Here is a 24,621-nt window from a genome sequence, read left to right as displayed (position 1 = left end):
GAAAGATCTGCAAGAAACATCTAGATGAAAAGAGCAAGTTGCAAAAGAGTGTGTATGGTATGAGTTCATTTGAGTTTGTGTGTTTTTAAAGATATACAAACCTGTTTGTACACAGAAAATTTTCCAAAGACTATTCAAGATCCCTACTCACATTCTGTTATATAATTAACAAAGGAAGCCAAACCGCTATCAATTTAATATACTATAACATGGAAATTGAAATGATTCTTTAAAGTATTAAAAAAATGATAGATTTAACCTTCATGTGGTCCTAAGCAAAGTGAAGTCAAGTCAAAGTCGCTCAGTAGTGTCCCACTCTTTGCAACCCATGGACTGCAGCCCACCAGGTTCCTCTGTCCATGGAATTCTCCAGGCAAGAATACTCGAGTGGGTTGCCATTTCCTTCTCCAGGGGACCTATCTGACCCAGGGACTGAACCTGGGTCTCCTGCACTGCAGGCGGACTTGTTACCACCTGAGTCACCAGGGAAGCCCATGAGGCCCTAAGCTATTATCAAAGAGATTTGATAGAGACTGTCATAAAAACTCTTTCCTAAATGCTCCATCAGTGAACTTTAAGTGGAAAAACAGCTCACTGATTAGAAAAACAAAATATTGGGACTACCCTGGCAGTCCAGTGGTTAAGACTCCATGCTCCCACTGCAGGGAGCATGGATTCGATCCCTGGTTTGGGGAACTAAGGTCCCACATGCTGTACAACTTGGCCATTCAAAAAAAAAAAAAAAAGGACAAAAAACAGAACATTTGTTAATATAGACAAAGGTCACTAAAATTTTCCTAAAATGCTTAATATTCATGTTATTTTAACTGACATATACACACTGAGAACTAACTGAAGAAATCACTGATTTATATTAACATTCAAAATATTTATTCCTATTACCTTTTTAAATGAAACTGGTCAAGTCATATGAAGAACTAAGATACTGTTGAGTATTTGCCTTTTTTTTTTTTTTTTTTTTTACAAATGATTGAAGTGACTTTGGTAAAGAGACACTATAACCTGTTAGCTGCTTTCCCAATTCTCTTAACAGCTATATGGAACTTTACATGCTTAAATTTGAAACCAAGACAATAGGAAAGGAACCTCCCCTAATAATCCCCCCTAAAATGACATTTTAGATAATCAGAATAGGTTTGAGTGAGTGAGTGAGTGAGTGTGAGTGAAGTTGCTCAGTCATGTCTGACTCTTTGAGACCCCATGGACTGTAGTCTATCAGGCTCCTCCAGCCACAGGATTTTCCAGGCAATAGTACTGGAGTGGGTTGCCATTTCCTTCTCCAGGGTATCTTCCTGACTCAGAGATCGAACCCGGATCTCCCTCACTGTAGGCGGATGCTTTACCGTCTGAGCCAGGTTTAAATACATATAAAACATATGGTTTTCTCTTGTGTGTAACAGGCTCTTATCTAAGAACAGTGGACCAGAAAAGAGATGTAGATACTGTTCCTGGCTTTGTCACTTATTAGCTGAAAACTAGGCAAGTCATTGAATGCCTCTGACACTAAGTTTCTCCATCTATAAAATGAGAGAGGTCTCTTTTCCAAGTATGAAAGTCTTGTGTTATGACAGTGAAAAATATCAAGTAAGAGACACGTATTTGCTGATTCTCAATTGCTATATGACAACAAAAAATGTTAAGGAAGAGACAATTAAATCTCATATATAATTATTAAAATTATGTATGCCCTCTACTGAAGATTATTAAAAGAGAACCATACTATGTCTTTAAGGTTTCTACTCAGAAATCCTTTTCTGCAGGGCTGAATTTTTTATTTGGCATAAAATATGTATTTCAGATTACACTATCTTTTGTGGTACTATGTGGAGAACTGATCTCTCATTTAAATACAATTTTATTCTCTTTGAAAAATTCTGAAACATAGCCTTAGTCAGATGAATAACTTTCATAGTAGTAATAAAATTTCCTTGATCTATATTAAGCTTTTTTTTAAGCTAATATTCTAAGATGTTTACCTTTGGCAGCATGGGAGTATCCCTTTTCTTCTTCTTTTCTGAATTAGGGTCATCTAACAAGTCTGGCTCAAAGGTATAAAGTTCAGTCAGCTCATTCATGGTAAAATGACGTTCAACTTGCTGTTGATCAACAACTCGAAAAGACAGTGACTGCTTAGTTACTTGCCGATCATAAATCTTATCTTCCATGGTTCCCTTCGTAAAAAAGAATGAACAATACACAAATTTTGTAAACATGAAACTTAATCAAGAAGAAATATAGTTATTGATTTATATGAAATAGCAAAACTTGATAGCAATATACTGCCATGAAGCAAATTTTATGAGCAATGTTGCTTAATTCATGAGATTTTATTTACTGTTCAGAGTAGTTTATGTTGATGAGAAATAAAACTATATTACTGGTAATCATCCTAAAATTTCTGACCAATATGCATTCATGTATTGCTTTATATATTTCCATACTTGGTGAAAGAACGAGAGCAGTCAGATACCAAGGTAAACAGAATAAGAGTACATGAAATCAAACTATAGGGGGTTATTGATGTAAGAATCCAACAGGGAAGTTTAATTCTTTTTCAGTGGAATATAACATGCTCTCAACAATCACTATAAACTGACTTTATGTAAAGTCTTACTTTCTATAACTTCAGGACAAAAAATTAATAACTACAATGCCATATCTATTATATATTCTATATAACATTCTGAAGTAGAATGTAAAGTAGCTCTTAAATAACAGGAAAGAGTTTACAGTGTAGTTTACCAACTATATTATGTACTCTTATGTATGACCAAAGATCTACCAATAAAACCCAGTCTCTGGTTGAGAAGCCCAGATTTGGAGGATGGTAGAGAAGGTAGCATCTGTTCCCAAAGAAGATGTAACAGTTAAAAGGGCAACTTGATTCTATAAACCTGTATAACATTGAACTACATCCACTTCTTTGATTTCATTTCCTTTCCTTAAATTTCAGTTTCTGTTTCTTAATACCTGAGCTTATATTTAAAAGAAATTAATATTCTTGACTAGAAATATTAAATATTCTTTGTAATGATTCTTTGTTATTATAATACATTGTTTCTTCTTATTTAACCACACTCTTCAAACTAAGAGATCATTTGGTGCCACTGAAAACAATGATCATTTGACCTTCACATCTATAAGCAAATTAGATTTAGTTACTGGCTTTTCTATGCATAGTAAGTAAAAGAATTATAAATGTTTAACTTTCTTAAACTAGCATGAAATTGCTAAATCTGTACACCCATGCAAATTCATCTCAATCTGAGAAATCAGAGACCTGGACAAACTATAAAATAGAAAATCATGAGAGGTAAAAATTAACTTATATTGCTTTAAGAACAGGAATGATATTTTCAACTTTGTTTGCCTCTCTACAATGCATGTATAGTCTGAATTTCAAAAATATTGTCAGTTTCACCCAATCTTCCAATATGAAACAGAGAATATAAATTACAAGCCCACCTGAGCTAAGAACCTATATACATAGACAGGTTTAGTTTGTCCAAAGCGATAAACTCTGAATATACTCTGGATGTCATAAGATGGATTCCAAGAAGCATCAAATATAATCACTCGATTAGCAGCTACCAGATTAATTCCAAGAGATCCTGCTTTGGTAGAAATGATAAATAATCGCCCTCTGAAAATGAAAACACATAAAAAAATGTTTAGAGATGAGTGATTAACAGATATTTTATTTATGATATGACTTTTTAATTCTAAGGCAGTTTTTTGAACAATCATGAGTTCAGAGAATTCATTACTTGCTTACTGAAGAAAAGGACAAGTCTAAGGAGTTGGAGTTACAATTTATATGCCCCAAAAGAATTGTAGTGCTGTAACATGAGATAGTCTGATATAGGAATTAAGATAAATGTGGAAATCACATGTTTACAGTGTATTCAAGATATTTATTTATAGATATCTCAGTAAATGTAGAAAATGTATGTATAATTCAAAAAATGTGTTCAATGCTGGAGCAGCTGTGAAGAGATGCCCCATGTCCAAGGCAAGAAAAACACAAGTAAGATGGTAGGTATTGCAAGAGGGCATCAGAGGGCAGACACACTGAAACCATAATCACAGAAAACTAGTCATTCTAATCACACTAGGACCACAGCCTTGTCTAACTCAATGAAACTAAACCATGCCCTGTGGAGGCACCCAAGATGGGTGGGTCATGGTGGAGAGGTCTGACAGAATGTGGTCCACGGGAGAAGGGAATGGCAAACCACTTCAGTATTCTTGCCTTGAAAACCCCATGAACAGTATGAAAAGGCAAAATGATAGCATGAAAGAGGAACTCCACAGGTCGGTAGGTGCCCAATATGCTACTGGAGATCAGTGGAGAAATAACTCCAGAAAGAATGAAGGGATGGAGCCAAAGCAAAAACAATACCCAGTTGTGGAAGTGACGGGTGACAGAAGCAAGGGCTGATGTTGGAAAGGGCAATATTGCATAGGAATCTGGAATGTTAGGTCCATGAATCCAGGCAAATTGGAAGTGGTCAAACGGGATGGCAAGAGTGAACGTCGACATTCTAGGAATCAGCTAACTAAAATGGACTGGAATGGGTGAATTTAACTCAGATGACCATTATATCTACTACTGTAGGCAGGAATCCCTTAGAAGAAATGGAGTAGCCATCATGGTCAACAAGAGTCCGAAATGCAGTACTTGGATGCAATCTCAAAAATGAAAGAATGATCTCTGTTTGTTTCCAAGGCAAGCCATTCAATATCACAGTAATCCAAGTCTATGCCCCAACCAGAAACGCTGAAGATGAAGCTGAACGGTTCTATAAAGATCTACAAGACCTTTAAGAACTAACACCCAAAAAAAGATGTCCTTTTCATTATAGGGGACTGGAATGCAAAAGTAAGAAGTCAAGAAACACCTGGAGTAACAGGCAAATTTGGCCTTGATATACGGAATGAAGCAGGGCAAAGGCTAATAAGAGTTTTGCCAAGAGAATGCACTGGTCATAGCAAACACCCTCTTTCAACAAAACAAGAGAAGACTCTACATATGGACATCACCAGACGGTCAACACCGAAATCAGATCGATTATATTCTTTGCAGCCAAAGATGGAGAAGCTCTATACGGTCAACAAAAACAAGACCGGGAGCTGACTGCAGCTCAGATCAGTTCAGCTCACTTGCTCAGTCGTGTCCGACCCTTTGCGACCCTATGAATCGCAGCACGCCAGGCCTCGCTGTCCATCACCATCTCCCGGAGTTCACTCAGACTCACGTCCATTCAGTCCGTGATGCCATCCAGCCATTTCATCCTTGGTCATCGCCTTCTCCTCCTGCCCCTAATCCCTCCTAGCATCAGAGTTTTTTCCAATGAGTCAACGCTTCGCATGAGGTGGCCAAAGTACCGTACTTTCAGCTTTAACATCATTCCCTCCAAAGAAATTCCAGGGTTCATCTACTTCAGAATGGACTGGTTGGATCTCCTTGCAGTCCAAGGGACTCTCAAGAGTCTTCTCCAACGCCACAGTTCAAAAGCATCAATTCTTCAGCGCTCAGCCTTCTTCACCATCCAACTCTCACATCCATACATGACCACTGGAAAAACCATAGCCTTGACTAGACGGACCTTAGTCAGCAAAGTAATGTCTCTGCTTTTGAATATGCTATCTAGGTTGGTCATAACTTTTCTTCCAAGGAGTAAGCGTCTTTTAATTTCATGGCTACAGTCACCATCTGCAGTGATTCTGGAGCCCACAAAAATAAAGTCTGACACAGTTTCCACTGTTTCCCCACCTATTTCCCATGAAGTGATGGGACCTGATGCCATGATCTTCGTTTTCTGAATGGTGAGCCAACATTTTCCCTCTCCTCTTTCACTTTCATCAAGAGGCTTTTTAGCTCCTCTTCACTTTCTGCCATAAGGGTGGTGGCATCTGCATATCTGAGGTTATTGATATTTCTCCCAGCAATCTTGATTCCAGCTTCTGTTTCGTCCAGTCCAGTGTTTCTCACGACGCACTCTGCATAGAAGTTAAATAAGCAGGGTGACAATATACAGCCTTGACGTACTCCTTTTCCTGTTTGGAATCAGTCTGTTGTTCCATGTGCAGTTCTAACTGTTGCTTCCTGACCTGCATACAGATTTCTCAAGAGGCAAGTTAGGTGGTCTGGTATTCCCACCTCTTTCAGAATTTTCCACAGTTTATTGTGATCCACACATTCAAAGGCTTTGGCATAGTCAATAAAGCAGAAATAGATGTTTTTCTGGAACTCTCTTGCTTTTTTCATGATCCAGTGGATGTTGACAATTTGATCTCTGGTTCCTCTGCCTTTTCTAAAACCAGCTTGAACGTCAGGGAGTTCACGGTTCACGTATTGCTGAAGCCTGGCTTTGAGAATTTTGAGCATTACTTTACTAGCATGTGAGATGAGTGCAACTGTGCGGTAGTTTGAGCATTCTTTGGCATTGCCTTTCTTTGTGATTGGAATGAAAACTGACCTTTTCCAGTCCTGTGGGCACTGCTGGGTTTTCCAAATTTGCTGGCATATTGAGTATAGCACTTTCACAGCATCATCTTTCAGGATTTGAAACAGCTCAAATGGAATTCCATCACCTCCACTAGGCTTTGTTCGTAGTGATGCTTTCTAAGGCCCACTTGACTTCACATTCCAAGATGTCTGGTTCTAGATTAGTGATCACATCATCATGACTATCTGGGTCGTGAAGATCTTTTTTGTACAGTTCTTCTGTGTATTCTTGCCACCTCTTCTTAATATCATCTGCTTCTGTTAGATCCATACAATTTCTGTCCCTTATCGAGCCCATCTTTGCATGAAATGTTCCCTTGGTATCTCTAATTTTCTTGAAGAGATCTCTAGTCTTTCCCACTCTGTTCTTTTCATCTATTTCTTTGCATTGATCGCTGAAGGAGGCTTTCTTATCTCTTCTTGTTATTCTTTGGAACTCTGCATTGAGATGCCTATATCTTTCCTTTTTTGCTTTGCTTTTCGCCTCTCTTCTCTTCACAGCTATTTGTAAGGCCTCCCCAGACAGCCATTTTGCTTTTTTGCATTTCTTTTCCATGGGGATGGTCTTGATCCCTGTCTCCTGCACAATGTCACGAACTTCATTCCATAGTTCCTCAGGCACTCTATCTATAAGATATAGGCCCTTCAATCTATTTCTGACTTCCACGGTATAATCATAAGGGATTTGATTTAGGTCATACCTGAATGGTCTAGCGGTGTTCCCTACTTTCTTTAATTTAAGTGTGAATTTGGCAATAAATTCTTTTAAGCCAAAGATGGAGAAGCTCTACAGAGTCAAAAAAAAACAAGACCAGGGCTGACAGTGGCTCAGATCATGAACTGCTCATTGCCAAATTTAGACTTAAACTGAAGAAAGTAGGGAAAACCACTAGACCATTCAAGTATGACCTAAATCAAATCCCTTAAGATTATACAGTGGAAGTGAGAAATAGACTTAAGGGACTAGATCTGACAGAGTGCCTGATGGAGGTTCGTGACATTGTACAGGAGACAGGGATCAAGACCATCTCCATGAAAAGAAATGCAGAAAAAGCAAAATGGCTGTCTGGGGAAGCCTTAGAAATAGCTGTGAAAAGAAGAGAAGCGAAAAGCAAAGCAGAAAAGGAAAGATATAAGCATCTGAATGCAGACTTCCAAAGAATAGCAAGGAGAGATAAGAAAGCCTTCCTCAGTGATCAATGCAAAGAAATAAAGGAAAACAACAGAATGGGAAAGACTAGAGATCTCTTCAAGAAAATGAGAGATACCAAGGGAACATTTCATGCTAAGATGGGCTCGATAAAGGACAGAAATGGTATGGACCTAACAGAAGCAGAATATTAAGAAGAGGTGGCAAGAATACACAGAAGAACTATACAAAAAAGAGCTTCACAACCCAGATAATCACGATGGTGTGATCACTCACCTATAGCCAGACATCCTGGAGTGTGAAGTCAAGTGGGCCTTAGAAAGCATCACTACGAACAAAGCTAGAGGAGGTGATGGAATTCCAGTTGAGCTATCAAATCCTGAAAGATGATGCTGTGAAAGTGCTGCTCAATATGTCAGGAAGTTTGGAAAACTCAGCAGTGGCCACAGGACTGGAAAAGGTTAGTTTTCATTCCAATCACAAAGAAAGGCAATGTCAAAGAATGCTCAAACTACCACACTATTGCACTCATCTCACATGCTTGTAAAGTAATGCTCAAAATTCTCGAAGCCAGGCTTCAGCAATACGTGAACTGAGAAATTCCAGATGTTCAAGCTGGCTTTGGAAAAGGCAGAGGAATCAGAGATCAAATTGCCAACATCCACTGGATCATCGAAAAAGCAAGAGAGTTCCAGAAAAACATCTATTTCTGCTTTATTGACTATGCCAAAGCCTTTGACTGTGTGGATCACAATAAACTGGAAAATTCTGAAAGAGGTGGGAATACCAGACCACCTGACCTGCCTCTTGAGAAACCTATATGCAGGTCAGGAAGCAACAGTTAGAACTGCACATGGAACAACAGACTGGTTCCAAACAGGAAAAGGAGTATGTAAAGGCTGTATACTGTCACCCTGCTTATTTAACTTATATGCAGAGTACATCATGAGAAACCTTTGGCTGGAAGAAGCACAAGCTGGAATCAAGATTGCCAGGAGAAATAGCAGTAACTTCAGATATGCAGATGACACCACCCTTATGGCAGAAAGTGAAGAAGAGCTAAAAAGCCTCTTGATGAAAGTGAAAGAGGAAAGTGAAAAAGTTGGCTTAAAGCTCAACATTCAGAAAACGAAGATCATGGCATCTGGTCCCATCACTTCATAGGAAATAGATGGCGAAACAGTGGAAACAGTTTCAGACTTTATTTTTGTGGGCTCCAGAATCACTGCAGATGGTGACTGCAGCCATGAAATTAAAAGACACTTACTCCTTGGAAGGAAAGTTATGACCAACCTAAATAGCATATTGAAAAGCAGAGACATTACTTTGCCAACAAAGGTCCATCTCGTCAGGCTATGGTTTTTCCAGTGGTCATGTATGGATGTGAGAGTTGGACGGTGAAGAAAGCTGAGCACCAAAGAATTGATACTTTTGAACTGTAGTGTTGGAGAAGACTCTTGAGAGTCCCTAGGACTGCAAGGAGATCCAACGAGTCCATTCTAAAGGAGATCAGCCCTGGGTGTTCTTTGGAAGGAATGATGCTAAAGCTGAAACTACAGTACTTTGGCCACCTCATGCGAAGAGTTGACTCATTGGAAAAGACTCTGATGCTGGGAGGGATTGGGGGCAGGAGGAGAAGGTGTCGACAGAGGATGAGATGGCTGAATGGCATCACCGACTCGATGGACGTGAGTTTGAGTGAACTCCAGGAGTTGGTGATGGACAGGGAGGCCTGGCGTGCTACAATTCATGGGGTCGCAAAGAGTCGGACATGACTGAGCGACTGAAGTGAACTGAACTGAGTGTTATGAGCATTAAGTATTCAAAATGAAGGACACTGCTCAAGGAGCTGAGTGTAGGAGGGGTGGCTGATATATAATTACAATTGTTGTTCAGTTGTTGTTAAGTAGCTGTCCTGTCTGACTCTATGCAACCCCACTGACTTCAGCCCACCATGCTCCTCTCTTGATGGAATTTTCTACGCTAAAAAACTGGAGTGGGTTGCTATTTCTTTCCCCAGGAGATCTTCTCAGACCAGGGATCGAACCCCCATCTCCTGCATTGGCAGACAGATTCTTTACCATTGAGTCACCAGGGAATCCCTGCAATTGCAATATTATGTAACATATGTAAAGAGAAGTTAGACAGATGCAAGGTATAGATAGGGTAACAGGTGCTGTGCTCAACATGTCAGTGAATTTGTAAAACTCAGCAATGGCCACAAGACTGAAAAAATAAGTTTGTATTCCAATCCAAAAGAAAGGCAATGCCAAAGAATGTTCAAACTACTGTACAAGTGTGCTCATTTCACATGATAGCAAGGTAATGCTCAAAATCCTTCAAGCTAGACATCAGCAGTGCCTGAACCAAGAAATTCCAGATGTTCAAGATGGATTTAGAAACGGTAGAGTAACCGGAGATCAAATTGCCAACAATGGCTGGATCACAGAAAAAGCAAGAGAATTCCAGAAAAACATCTACTTCTGGTTCACTGACTGCGCTAAAGCCTTTGGTTGTGTAGATCACAACAAACTTTGGAAAATTCTAAAGAGGTAGGAATACTAGACCACCCTACCTACCTGAGAAACCTACATGCAGGTCAAGAAGCAACAGTTAGAACTGGACATAGAACAATGAATTGGTTCCAAACTGAGAAAGGAGCACGTCAAGGCTGTGTAGTGTCACCTTGATCATTTAACTTATACGCAGAGTACATCACATGAATTGCTGGGCTAGATTAATTACAACCTGGAATCAACATTTCCAGGAGAAATATCAATAACCTCAGGTATGCAGGTAATACCACTCTAATGGCAGAAGTCAAAGAGGAATTAAAGAGCCTCTTGATGAGGGTGAAAGACAGTGAAAAAGCTGGCTTGAAACTTAACATTTAAAACACAGAACATGGCATCTGGTCCTAGCACTTCTGGGCAAGTAGATGGGGAAAAGGTAGAAACAGTAACAGATTTTCCTTGGGCTCAAGAATCACAGAAGACAGTCACTGCAGCCATGAAATTAAAAGACGCTTGTTCCTTGGAAGAAAAGCTATGACAAACCTAGACCGCACATTAAAAAGCAGAGACATCATTTTGCTGACAAATTTCTGTATAATCAAAGCTATGATTTTTCCAGTAGTCATGTATGGATGTGAGTTGCTGTTGTGTTAATTGCTCAGTCGTGTCCGACTCTTTGCAACCCCATGGACTGTAGCCCACCAGGCTCCTCTGTCCATGGGATTCTCCAGGCGAGGATACTCAAGTGGGTTGTCATGCCCTTCTCACTGGCATCTTCTTGACCTGGGGATTGAACCCAGGCCTCCTCTATTGCAAGCAGACTCTTTACCATCTGAACCACCAGGAAAGGGTACAGATGTGAGAGTTGGACCACAAAGAAGGCTGAGTGCCAAAGAATTGATGCTTTTGAATTATGGTACTGGAGAAGACACTTGAGAGTCCCCTTGACAGGAAGGAGATCAAACCAGTAAATTCTAAAGGAATTCAACTGTGAATATTCATTAGAAGGACTGATGCTAAAGGTGAAGCTCAAATACTTTGGCCACATGACGGGAAGAGCCCCTGATGCTGGAAAAGACTGAGGGCAGGAGGAAAAGGAGGCAACAGAGGATGAGTTGGTTGGATGGCATCACTGACTCAATGGACATGAGTTTGCGCAAACTCTGGGAAATAGTGAAGGACGGGGAAGCCTGGCATGCTGCCGCCATGGAGTCATAAGTAGTCAGACATGACTACTGAACAACAACAAGGTAACAAAAATAGGATCAACAAGACAGAGGGCTCCAGGAAGAATGTATTCAAGAAAAAAGTAAACAAAATTGATAGATTACCTGCTATACTGAAACAAAAGAATTTATATTTCTGTAGGGAATTTGGGAATGAATTAGCAATAGTCAAAGAAAACTAAGCAAATGGCAAAAAAAAAAAAAAAACATAACTTTAACAAAAATGAATAGGCGCAGAAAAAAAGGAAATGTAATCATAGTATTTTAAATGGCTTAACTGTGAATATTTACATAGTCACAACTAAGCAAACACTCCAAACTGATTTAGGCAAATAGCAAGGAAAAGGGTATTGAAAAAATGAATGTGGAAAAGTATGTATATGCATGTGAGTAAACTGCCACCTTAAATTGTAGAAATGATATATGTAAATAGAATAAAAGAGTACATGAAATAAGATTTTATGGCTTTACTGATGTTAACCAGAAGAACTGCTAAGATTTGAAACTGTTATCTGCAGAGTGTGGAGGTCATGAGTAGGAAGAGGTTGGTGAACAGACTAATTTTTATATATGTAATTATATTAATTTGATTAAACAGAAATCTAATTTTAAAAGATTATAGATAACATTTTAAAAATATATAAACAAGTTTAAAGAAAAAAAATTATTCAGTTCTACTCTATAGAAATAATCTCCATTCAAAGCATAGTACATTTCATATATAGGTTTCTTTTCCCAAGTATATACATTTTTGTCTTATTCAGCCAAGATAATACAGTATGTGTATATACAGTTTATATTATGAGCATTTTCTAAAATTTCTTAGTAAACATCAGCCCTGTTAGCTGCATAATATTTCACTAGATGACTATACAATTTGTTTACTGTTGACAGTTGAGAAAAACTCTGGAATATAATGAACTCAAAACAATCTCCATAAAATGCCATTATACATCAAGCCTTACTTTCTACAACTTCATGACAGAAAATTAGTAACTAAAATTCCATACCTATTATAGGTATAGTATTATAAACCAGAATGCAAAGAAGCTCAAAATTTAACTAATAAGAACAAGCTCATAATAAAGAAAAATTCTGGTACAAGATGAATTACAGTACTAGTCATGTTTTATATCATCTTGGAGCTATCACATGTCTAGGAATATAAACTATAGAAATTACCAGAAATGTAAGAATATATGTTCATCACAGTGTTATTTACAAGGGCATTAGTTTGGGGGAAAAAACCTGTGTGACACAGAAGACTAACTTACACTCTGGCTATTCAACATGGTACATTACCATAAAAATCTACAATATAGGGACTTGTCCTGTGGTTAAGACTCCATGCTTCCACTGCAGGGGGCATGGGTTGTATCCCTGGCTGGGGAACTAAAATTCCTGCATGCCATGTGGTGTGGCACAAAAGAAAGAAAGAAAGAAAAAAAAAAAAAAACTACAATATTACCTTATGTGGGGGAAAAAAGCAGGATATAGAACTTCATTAAGTATAATTGCAATTGTATTAGAAAACAAAACATATACATAGCTACATACAAACAACGTTAACAGTGGTTACCTCTGGTCACTAAGATGATGATCATTATTTTCTTCTTTATACTTATCTGTAAAACATACTCATTACAGAGAATGAACTGTGCTTTCTTTAATTAGTAGATATACTTAAAGTTTATGGGCAAATGCTGCTCCAAAATTACTTCAGTTACTTAGATCTATTCCACACCAGCTAAAGGATCAAGCATATAGAACAGTATGGACTATGTGGGTTAAAAAAACACACACATAAGAGAAAACAGAGGAGAGAACTTCAAAACTCTTTGGTAATCTATCCACTAATGAACAGTTGAATGGGTTTAATAAGCATGTTTATCAAACTGTTATCAATTCCAAGTGCTGAACTACTCTGGGAATACAAAAGATGAAAAAACAAAATCTGGTAACTGCACTAAAGGAGACTACTAACTACAAAAAAATTTTAAAAGACATATAAACAATTGTAATATAGTCTAGTTTGCAATAATAGAGGTACTTATTTACACGATAAAGATGTAGTCAGTGACATATTTTGTTTTTTAAAGGCATACAAGTGGGAAGCAAACGTGTAATTTTGTCCTCAAAAGAAAAATAAAGAAACAGAGATTCAAGTGACCGAACCAGTATCAAGAATTATTTTACAACTATTTAACCTTTAATATTATTCAGTCTGGAAGGATATTTTTAGATTTTCTTAGTATTAAGGTACACAATAAGACACAATTAAAATATGAACCATATTTGGATGGTGTTGCTATAAACCATTTTTGTATGTTTTTGGTTAAAAATCTGCAAGCATTTCTTTTAGGTATATATACCTAAGAGTAGAACTGCAGGATCGCACAGTATATACATGGCACTATTAAAGCTGAACAAATAGTTCTCCAAAGTGGTCATTCCAATTTACATTCCCGCCAGCAGAGTATGAGAATTCCAATGTTTCAGATCTTAGATAATTCATGGTATTGTCTTTTAATAAAGTATAACCTTTAAAAAATATTTACGGTTCATAAGAATTTGCAAAAGTGGTACAAAGAGTTCCTGTGTACTGGTTCATCCAGCTTTTCCAAATGGCAACAACTTACATAGCTACAATATGTTGTCAAAAACAGGAAACTGCCATGGGTTCTGGTACAAAACTATGAACTCAATCACAGAGTTTGTTTGGATTTCACTGGTTTTTATACGTATTTTTATTGCTTGGTGTAGAGCTCCATGAAATTTTATCACATATGCAGAATCATATAACCAAGCAGGAATCAGAACCATTCCATCACCACAAAAAACCTCCCATATGTTATCCCTTAGTATTTACACTATCCCCTTAACTCTAATCCCTGGCAACCACTAACGGGCTCTTTATCACTATAATTTTCTCACATCAAGAATACCATATGAATGGAAATCACATAATATGTAACTTTTTGAGATTGGCATTTTTCACTCAGCATAACACCCTCAAGATCCATCCAAGTTGTTGTCTGGATCATTACGAACAGTTCATTTCTTTTTACTCCTGAGCAGTATTTAATTATATGGACATATCACAATTTGTTTATCCAGTCACATGTTAAAGGACATTTGGGTTGTTTCCAGTTTTTGGTTATCAAAAATAAAGATGTGTATAGGTTTCTATGTGAAAATTTTCACATAGAAAGTTTTCACTTCTCTGGCATAAATTTCCAAGACTGTGATTGCAAGATTTTAAAATTAAGCAAATGTTTGATGGTTTAGTTTAAAAAAAAAAAAAACCTATTTTTCAGGAAGAGTGGCTGTGCCATTTCATTTTCTCACCAGCACTGCAAGAGAAATCCAGTTTCTTCTCTGCAACCTCATCAGCATTTGGCAGTATTACTATTTTTTTTATTTTTAGTTACTTTGATAGATATGAAATGATATCTTGTGGTTTTAATTTACATTTCCCTGTTAGCTAATCATGCTGAACATCTTTTCCTGTGTTTTTTTTCTTTTGCCAGACATAGATTCTCTTCAGTGAAGCATAAGTTTAAGTCCTTGACTAATTTTCTAACTGAAAAAAACAACTTTTCTTACCATTACATTTATTTATTTATTTATTTTTACCATTACATTTAGATAATTCTTCATATACTCTACATATGACTTCTTTGTTAGATATGCAGTTTCAAAGTTGGTGGCTTGTCTTTTCCTCTTCTTCACATAGTCTCTCACAGACAAAAGTTTTTAATTTTGGTTGTTCAATTATTGATTTTTTATTTAATGGCTTATATGCTTTTGGTGTCACAGCTAAGACATCTCTGCTTAATCTTAGTTCCTGAAGACTTTCTTCTATGTTCTCTTACATATCATTTTTACACTTAGATTTAGGATCCATTTTGACTTGATTTTTGAATGGGGGTTAGGCTTAATTCAAGGTTTGTTTTCAGCTTATGAATACCCCACTGTTTCAACACCATTCATTGAAAAGCTTATCCTCCCTTCATTGAAACATTTTTTTGCGTCTTTGACAAAAATGTGTTTAACTTGTATTTCTCTGATGATTAATAAAAATGATCACATTTTTCTATGTGTATTGGTCATTTGGATATTATCTTTTGTAAAGTCTTTTCCAGGCTTTTTGCTCATCTAACAATGAGGTTGTCTGGTTTAGTATCCTGATTTTTAAGAATTCTTTACATATTCTGGGTAAGAGTCCTTTTTGAATCATTTTGTTGAAAATAGCTTCTCCCAGCTTATGGTTTGCCTTTTCATTTTATCACAAAATGCCTTCGATGAATAGAAGTTCTTAATTTTAATCATGCTCAATCTATCAAATTTTCCTTTTATGGTCAGCACTTTGTGTGTCCTATTTACAAAAAAATTCTTACAACAAAATCAGGAAAATACTCTGTGCTATTGTCAGTTAACACCTTTATGCTTTAGTTTCAACATTTAAATCTATAAACTACTTGGAATTAGTTATCAGGAAAATACAGATCAAGATTATGAAGCCTTGGGACTTCCCTAGTGGTCCAGCAGTTAAGAATCCACCTTGCAATGCCGGGTACGCAAGTTCGATCCCTCATCCGGTAACTGAGATCCCACGTGCCGCAGGGCAACTAAGCCCGCAAGCTAGAACTACTGAGTTTGTGCTATGCAATGAAAGATCCTGCATGACACAAGAAAGATACTGTATGCCACAACTAAGATCTGATGCAGCCAAATAAATAAATACTTTTTAAAAGACTATGAAGTCTTACTACTATATATCTATGACAACGGGTTAATAAAAACTGACATCAAGCGATGATTAGGACAGATAACAAAACGAAACACATACTCTATTAGCCGGAGTGTAAACTGGTACAACCATTTGGGAAAAATGTTTTGATAGTATAAGCTAAAGCTGAATATGTACATACATATTACCTAGCAATCCCACTTCTAGACATACACACAACATAAGCAATTTATATGTTCACTAAAAGATAAAATTCTTGAAAAAGTGTAATCTTTGGACTTCTAATTCTGGAAACATAAAATAGACATGTTGTTCCCTATTCCTCACTGTGTATGTGTGCACATGCACGCACACATGTGTGCACACTCAGTCCCTCAGTCATGTCTAACTTTGCAATCCCAATGGAATGTAGCCTGCCAGGCTCCTCTGTTCATGGGATTCTTTAGGCAAGAATACTAGCGTGGGTTGCCATTTCCTACTCCAGGAGATCTTCCCAACCCAGGGAACAAACCTATGTCTCTTTGTCTCCTGCATTGGCAGGCAGATTCTTCACCACTGTACCACCTGGGAAGTCCTATTTCCCACCATAAATACAGCGAAAACGCCTGGATACTATATATAAAACAAATAAGAAGCTTCTTAAAAGTGAGAAGGAAGCACAGGGGCTTGAGACCTAACACATAATATAGCAGTGACTTCCACAGGCTTTCTTTTTGCCCTGTATATCCCAGACTGAGTGCTAAAGACCTGAGCGATCTGGAAACACCAGTGGGTGCTATCAAAATCTCCACAAAAAGCCTGCTCTCTAGCAGAAGGACCAAAAAAGGGCCAGACTAGCAAGAGAAAAAACTTTACAACAATAATCATTCGACTCCAGTCAAACAGTACAGACAAAATGTGGTGAACCTTCACCCTTATCACTAAAGGCTGAGTGGGAAGCCCAGGCTTCCATCCTCACCTAATTGCAACAAGGCATAGCCAAAATAGTGTCAGATAATTTTGAGTTAACAAAGTCCTCTCACCAATCCAGCAATGTCAGTGAAGACCATGAAGGGAACTAGGATATCCATTCCCACCAAGTGGTTGTAAGAAAAACCCACTCCCCTGTACTAGATTAGTATCAGAAGAAATCAGGTGGAGAATTAGGAATTATACCACAATGCAAACAGAAGAAAAAAATGGAAATCTCAGAACGGAAAAATACAGTAACAAAAAAAGAAAAACTGAACAGATGAGCTCAACAGTAGAGAACAGCCAACTCATTGGAAAAGACCCTGATGCTGGGAAAGACTGAAGGCAAAAGGAGAAGGGGGCAACAGAGGATGAGATGGTTGGATGGCATCACTGACTCAGAGGACATGAATCTGAGCAAACTCTGGGAGACAGTGAAGGATAGAGAAGCCTGGCATGCTGCAGTCCATGGGGTAGCAAAGAGTTGGACATGACTGGGTGATTGAACAACAACTACAAGATGTAACCATTAGGAGAAACAGGTCACAGTACCTCTCTATCTTTGTAAGTATCTTTGACTCTAAATAGTATAAATAAATAAACATATAAATAAATATAAATAAAATAAATAAGTTTAAAAAAACAGTATCAAGCTAACCAAAGACTCTGAGCCTGTTAAAAGTGCTTCCTGGCCATACAAGGCATTATGTTACTATTTTAAAGCTTATCTTAAAGTGTCTAATGGCTTAACAATAAACAAAATTATATTTATTTTCTGAAAATTAACAAGTCATGAGAAAATAGAAGATGGATAGGTAGAAAAACAGACATAATCTTTCACATTTGCGAATTAAATCCAGACAGATTTAGCTACTCAAGAGTAACCCCTCAAATCCATGGGGTGTTTGTATGTGTGTCATGAAGAATCTGAATCAGAGACACTTTCTGGCAGATGTTTAAGGGGTTTAATTTGCTAGTTAATAAGTCAAGGTGACTGCTCACCAACCATATTTCAACATTGTTTCCTTCAGTTCAGTTCAGTCGCTCAGTTGTGTCTGACTCTTTGCAACCCCATGAATCGCAGCACGCCAGGCCTCCCTGTCCATCACCAACTCCTGGAGTTTACTTAGACTCACGTCCATCGAGTCAGTGATGCCATCCAGCCATCTCATCCTCTGTCGTCCCCTTCTCCTCCTGCCCCCAATCCCTCCCAGCATCAGAGTCTTTTCCAATGAGTTAACTCTTCACATGAGGTGACCAAAATACTGGAGTTTCAGCTTTAGCATCAGTGCTTCCAATGAACACCCCGGAATGATCTCCTTTAGAATGGACTGGTTGGATCTCCTTGCAGTCCAAGGGACTCTCAAGAGTCTTCTCCAACACCACAGTTCAAACGCATCAATTCTTCGGTGCTCGGCCTTCTTCACCGTCCAACTCTCACATCCATACATGACTACTGGAAAAACCATAGCCTTGACGAGATGGACCTTTGTTGGCAAAGTAATGTCTCTGCTTTTGAATATGCTGTCTAGGTTGGTCATAACTTTTCTTCCAAGGAGTAAGTGTCTTTTAATTTCATGGCTGCAGTAACCATCTGCAACTAGTTATCAAATATGACTCTTACAGGACAAATCATATGCTATTATGACATTTACAAATTTGGGAAACTGAACAAGTCAAAGGTTCAGATTAAATTTGACAAGAGTAGGATTACTCAGAATTCTTTCTTCACACTCATGCACAAATAATAACTTTTTAAAACATGGCAAACAGAATACAAAATGTACTTATCTTTATATAGTTATATAACCATTAAAATATAACTTTACTGTACTCAATCCCTTTGTAAGCTTTCCAGACTCTACAGATTTTCAATACCTAATAAAAATATACTCTTTCCTATGGTCTAACTGGAATTTCCCTAGTTATAACCCTAGGTGTAGTTCAGGATGGGCTTCCCTGGTAGCTCAGTGTGCTACCTGCAATGAATCTGCCTGCAATGCAGGAGTGGCAGGTTCAATCCCTGGATCGGAAAGATACCCTGGAGGAGGGCATGGCAACACACTCGAGTATTCTTGCATGGAGAATCCCATGGACAGAGGAGCCTGGCAAGCTATAGTCCATAGGGTCACAGAGTCAGACACGACTGAAACAACTTAGCACGCACACACGTAGTTTAGGACTCTGCTAAAATTAAAACATGTTTTACACACAATATACTACCTCTCAAACTTTAGAACATTTATTAAGGCATATATCAGCCATCTTTACATTCAACTAATCTCATCAGGCCCTTTGCTGTCCACTTGAAACACTTTTAATTGACTATGTGTGAGTGTTAGTTGCTCAGTTGTGTCCAACTCTTTGAGACCTCATGAACTGTAGCTCTCCAGGCTTCTTTGTCCATGGAATTCTCTAGGCAAGAATACTGGAGTGGGTTGCCATTCCCTTCTCCAGGAGATCTTCCCAAAGCAGGGATTGAACCTGGGTCTCCCGTACTGCAGGCAGATTCTTTACCACATGAGCCACTAGGGAAGCCCCGTTAATTGGCTATACTCCAATACAAAACAAAAAGTTAAGAAAAAGCTAATCCCATCTCTTCATTACTTTCTTAAAGGCAATGTTTTCATACACACACGTGTGTGTGTGGAAATATTTATACGTACATATACACATAAATTTTTCTCTTACAAATTCAGTTCAAGTATATTAATTGCTAACAGTTAAAAGCAACATCAGGTATGGCAAAACCAATACAATATTGTAAAGTAATTAACCTCCAATTAAAAAAAATAAATTTATATTTTAAAAAAAGCAACATCAGTAACACATATATAACACAACCTCTACCTACAGTGGTTTGAAGTATATTATTCAAGTTTCTATAATAAAGAGATCAAGGATACCTTCTTAACTTTAACAGCTGTGTCTCCAAAGATGATAAACACATGAAAAGATGCTTCTCATTAGGGAAATGCAAATTAAAACCATGTAAGGTTCCATTACACACCTATTAGAATGGGTAAATTTTTATTTTTAACTATAATACCAAGGATGTAGAACAACTAGAACTCTCAAACACTGCTGGTGAGAATGCAAAACTATACAATTACTTCGGAAAACTGTTTGGCAGTTTCCTACAAAGTTAAACATAAATTTACCATGTAGCCCAGCAACTGCACTCCTAGATTTGCATTTCACTTGGACAAATATCTACACTCACACAAAACTTACACATGAATCTTTAAAACAGCTTCAATTTTAATTTCAAAATCTGGAAGCAACTCCAAGATCTCTCAAACAGAAGTGATTAAACAAACCACTCATCCATACAATGAACATATTCAAACAATGAAAACTATGGTAACAAACTTTATACCCACACAACAGAATAGTATAATGAAATACAACTCAACAATAAAAAGGAACTAACTATTGACATGCAGTAATGAGGATGAATCTCAAATGCATTTTGCTAAATGAAAAAAGGAAGATTCAAAAAGCTACAAACTGCATGATCCCATGAGTGAATTTCCTAAAGGATGATGAAACCATTTTATATCTGGACTTTATCTTGTATTTGTCAAAAATTATAGTAGTAGACAATAAAAGAGTAAATTTTATTATCTGCAGATTTAGAATGATTTTTTAAAAATTATACATTCAGAAAATGCTTCTTACCTCACATTAGTTTCATCATTAAATTCTTCAGCCCATTTTTTCCTTGACTGAGCAGTTGTAGAGCCATCTAAACGGTAATAATCAATGTTTCTGAGCCACTTCCCTTCACCTGAAAATTCAACAAGAAAAGAAAAAAGATATATATATATATTATCCTAGCAGTAAATAATTTATCTTTTTTGCTTGCCATTTAAGAGCTATTTATATATACTCTATTTGCAGAGCAAGACAAATTTTTATTCAAGAGATAACATTGTATTACTAGTACAATTTACCACAGATTTCCTTCTAACACATATTGAATAGCAAAGGTATTCTCAAAACTATTTCACCGACATGTAAATTTCATCCTTGATTAGAATCCAAAAAAACTTAAGGTGTATGAAAATTCTTTTTAATTAAGTCTAAAAATGACAAGGTTTCCCCCTTTGTTATTAACAAGTTGATACTAAAGAGATAAAAACCAAAGACATAGAATGCATTTATTCATTCACTGACCAAATAATGACTGAATACTTATTTATATGCCAAAAAACATTCTATCATCTACTAAGGTGAAATAAATAAAAGCAAAAATAAATCAATGGGACCTAATTAAACGTAAAAGCTCTTGCACTGCAAAGGAAACCACTAACAAAATGAAAAGAAAATCCATGGAATGGGAGATAATATTCACAAACGATATGACCAACAAGGAGTTAATATCCAAAATATACAAACAGTTCATACAGCTAAATATCAACAAACAGTACTATCAGAAAATGGGGAGACCTGAACAGATATTTTTTCCAAAGAGGGCATTGTTGTTGTTCAGTCACCCAGTCATGTCCAACTCATTATGACTCCAGGAACCGCAGCATGCCAGGCCTCCCTGTCCCTCACCATCTCCGGAAGTTTGCCCAAGGTCACGTCCTTTGAAACGGTGATGCCATCCAGCCATCTTATCCTCTGATGCCCTCTTCCCCTTCTGCTCTAAATCTTTCCCAGCATCAGGGACTTTTTCAATGATTCAGCTGTTTGCATCAGATAACCAAAATACTGGAGCTTCAGCATCACCATCAGTCATTCCAATGAGTATTCAGGGTTGATTTCCTTTAAGATTGATGGGTTTGATCTCCTTGCTGTCCAATGGACTCTCAAGAGTCTTCTCTAGCACCACAGTTTGAAGGCATCAATTCTTTGGCCCTCTGCCTTCTTCAGAGTCCATGTTTCACAACCTTATATGACCTCTGTGAAGACCATAGCCTTGATTATATGGGCCTCTGTCAGCAGAGCAATGTCTCTGCTTTTCAACACACTGTCTAGGTTTGTCACAGCTTTCCTGCCAAGAAGTAATCATCTTCTGATTTCATGGCTGCAGTCATCATCTGCAGTAATTTTAGAGCCCAAGAAGACAAAATCTGTCATTGCTTTCACCTTTTTCCCTTCTATCTGCCACAAAATAATGGAGCTGGATGCCATCGTCTTAGTTTTTTTAATATTTAGTTTTAAATCAGGTTTTTGACTCTCCTCCTTCACCCTCATCAACAGGTTCTTTAGTTTCTCTTTGCTTTCTACTGTTAGAGTGGTATCATCTGTATATCTGAGGTTGTTAATGTTTCTCCTGCCTATCTTGATTCCAGCTTGTGCTTCATCCAGCCTGGCATTCTTCATGATGTGCTCAGCATATAGGTTAAATAAACAGGGTGACAAACAGACAGCCCTGTCACACTCCTTTCTCAATCTTGAACCAATCAGTTGTTCCATAGAGGGTTTTAACTGTTGCTTCTTGACCTGCATACAGGTTTCTCAGGAGACAGGTAAGATGGTCTGGTATTCCCATCTCTTTAAAGAGTTTTCCACAGTTTGTAATGACTCACACAATCAAAGGCTTTAGTGTAGTTGATAAAAGAGAGGTAGATGTTTTTCTGGAATTCCCTTGCTTTCTCTATGATCCAGCAAATGTTGGCAATTTGATGTCTGGTTCCTCTGCCTTTTCTAAACCTAGCTTGGATGCCTGGAAGTTCTTGGTTCATGCCTAGCATGCAAGATTTTAAGCATGACCTTACTATCATGGGAGATGAGTGCAACTGCACGAGCTGATGGGGACATTAAAAGATGTTTGACATCACTAATTATTCGGTTCAGTTGCTCAGTAATGTTTGATGCTTTGGGACCCCATGGACTATAGCACACCAGGCTCCCCTGTCCATCATCAACTCCTGGAGCTTGCTCAAACTCATGTCCATCAAGTCAGTGATGCCACCCAACCATCTTATCCTCTGTCGCCCCCTTCACCTGCTGCCCTCAATCTTTCTGAGCATCAGGGTCTTTTCCAATTAGTCAGTTCTTTGCATCAGGTGGCCAAAGTACTGGAGCTTCAGCTTTAGCATCAGTCCGTCCAATGAATATTTAGGACTGATTACCTTTAGGATTGACTGGTTTGATATCCTTGTAGTCCAAAGGACTCTCAAGAGGCTTTTCCACCACCACAGTTCAAAAGCAACAGATCTTCAGCACTCAGTTTTATGATCCAACTCTCACATCCATACATGACCACTAGGAAAACCATATAGCTTTGACAAGACAGACCTTTGTAGGCAAAGTAATATCTCTGCTTTTTAATATGCTGTCTAGGTTTGTCATAGCTTTTCTTCCAAGGAGCGAGCATCTTTTAATTTAATAATTGACTAATTATTAAAGAAATGCAAATGAAACCATAATATCCTTTCTTACCTGCCAAAATGGCTATCATCAAAAAATCTACAAATAACAAATGTTGGTGAAGATGTGGAGAAAAAGAAACCCTTTTACCCTGTTGGTGGGAATGTAAACTGGTTCAGCCACTATGGAAAACAGTATGGAAGTTTCTCAAAAAAACTAAAAATAGAACTACCATAACATCCAGCATGGAGAAGGCAATGGCAACCCACTACAGTGTTCTTGCCAGGAGAATCTCAGGGACGGGGGAGTCTGGTAGGCTGCCATCTCTGAGGTCGCACAGAGTTGAACATGACTAAAACAACTTAGCAGCAGCAGCAGCAGCATCTCGCAATTCCACTCCTGGGTATATATCCAGAAAGTCTGAAAACACTAATTCAAACACATACATGCACCCCAATGTACACAGGAGTAGTCAAGATATGGGAGCAACTCAAAAATCCATCAACAGACAAATGATTAAAAATTTGTGGTATACACTCAAACACAGACACATGAATATTACTCAGCAATAAAAAAAAAAAAGAGTGAGATTCTTCCATTTTCAGCAATATGGATGAACCTAGGAAATACTCTACTTAGTGAGATAATTCAGATAGAGAAAAAACAGATGCTGTATCACTTACATGTAAAATACAAAAAATTACCCATACAAAGGTATATAACAAAACAGAAACAGACTCAGAGATACAGAAAACAAACTAGTGGTTACCAAGGGGGAGAGGAAGAGGAGAGGGGTAAGAGAGAGGTAAGGGATTAAAAGATACCAACTACTATGTATAAAACAGATTTTTTAAAAAGGGTATATTGTATAACACAGGGAATAACAGTCATTATTTTCTAAAACTTTTAGTGGCGTAATCTGCAAAACTACTGAATCACTATGCTGTATAAAAGTGTAAGTGTTAGTCTCTCAGTTATGTCTGACTCTTTGTGAACCCATGGGCTGTAGCCTACCAGGCTCCTCTGTCCACGGAATTCTCCAGGCAAGAATACTGGAGTGGGCTGCCATTTCCTTCTCCAGTGGATCTTGCCAAACCAGAGACCCAAAATGAAAATTAATACAGTGTTAAAAAAATTAACACATCCATTCCTTTGAGAATTTAGACTAAAAC

At 37.7% G+C, this 24,621-nt stretch overlaps 1 protein-coding gene across 1 annotated transcript in view; it reads right to left on the bottom strand.

The window, feature by feature from the left end:
* Positions 1–24,621, bottom strand: part of ATRX (ATRX chromatin remodeler) — a 214,071-nt gene that overhangs the window by 34,023 nt on the left and 155,427 nt on the right. The window contains exons 27-29 of the mRNA XM_068963358.1: positions 20,807–20,915; positions 3,487–3,664; positions 1,998–2,192 (exon numbers count right to left, since the gene is read on the bottom strand). Coding sequence (XP_068819459.1) covers positions 1,998–2,192; positions 3,487–3,664; positions 20,807–20,915 — 482 coding nt within the window. The remainder of the gene's footprint in view (positions 1–1,997; positions 2,193–3,486; positions 3,665–20,806; positions 20,916–24,621) is intronic.

The sequence above is a fragment of the Capricornis sumatraensis genome, chromosome X (assembly GCF_032405125.1).
Source record: "Capricornis sumatraensis isolate serow.1 chromosome X, serow.2, whole genome shotgun sequence".
In the NCBI taxonomy this organism is placed as follows: Eukaryota; Metazoa; Chordata; class Mammalia; order Artiodactyla; family Bovidae; genus Capricornis; species Capricornis sumatraensis.
This window is presented reverse-complemented; position numbering and strand designations above follow the sequence as displayed.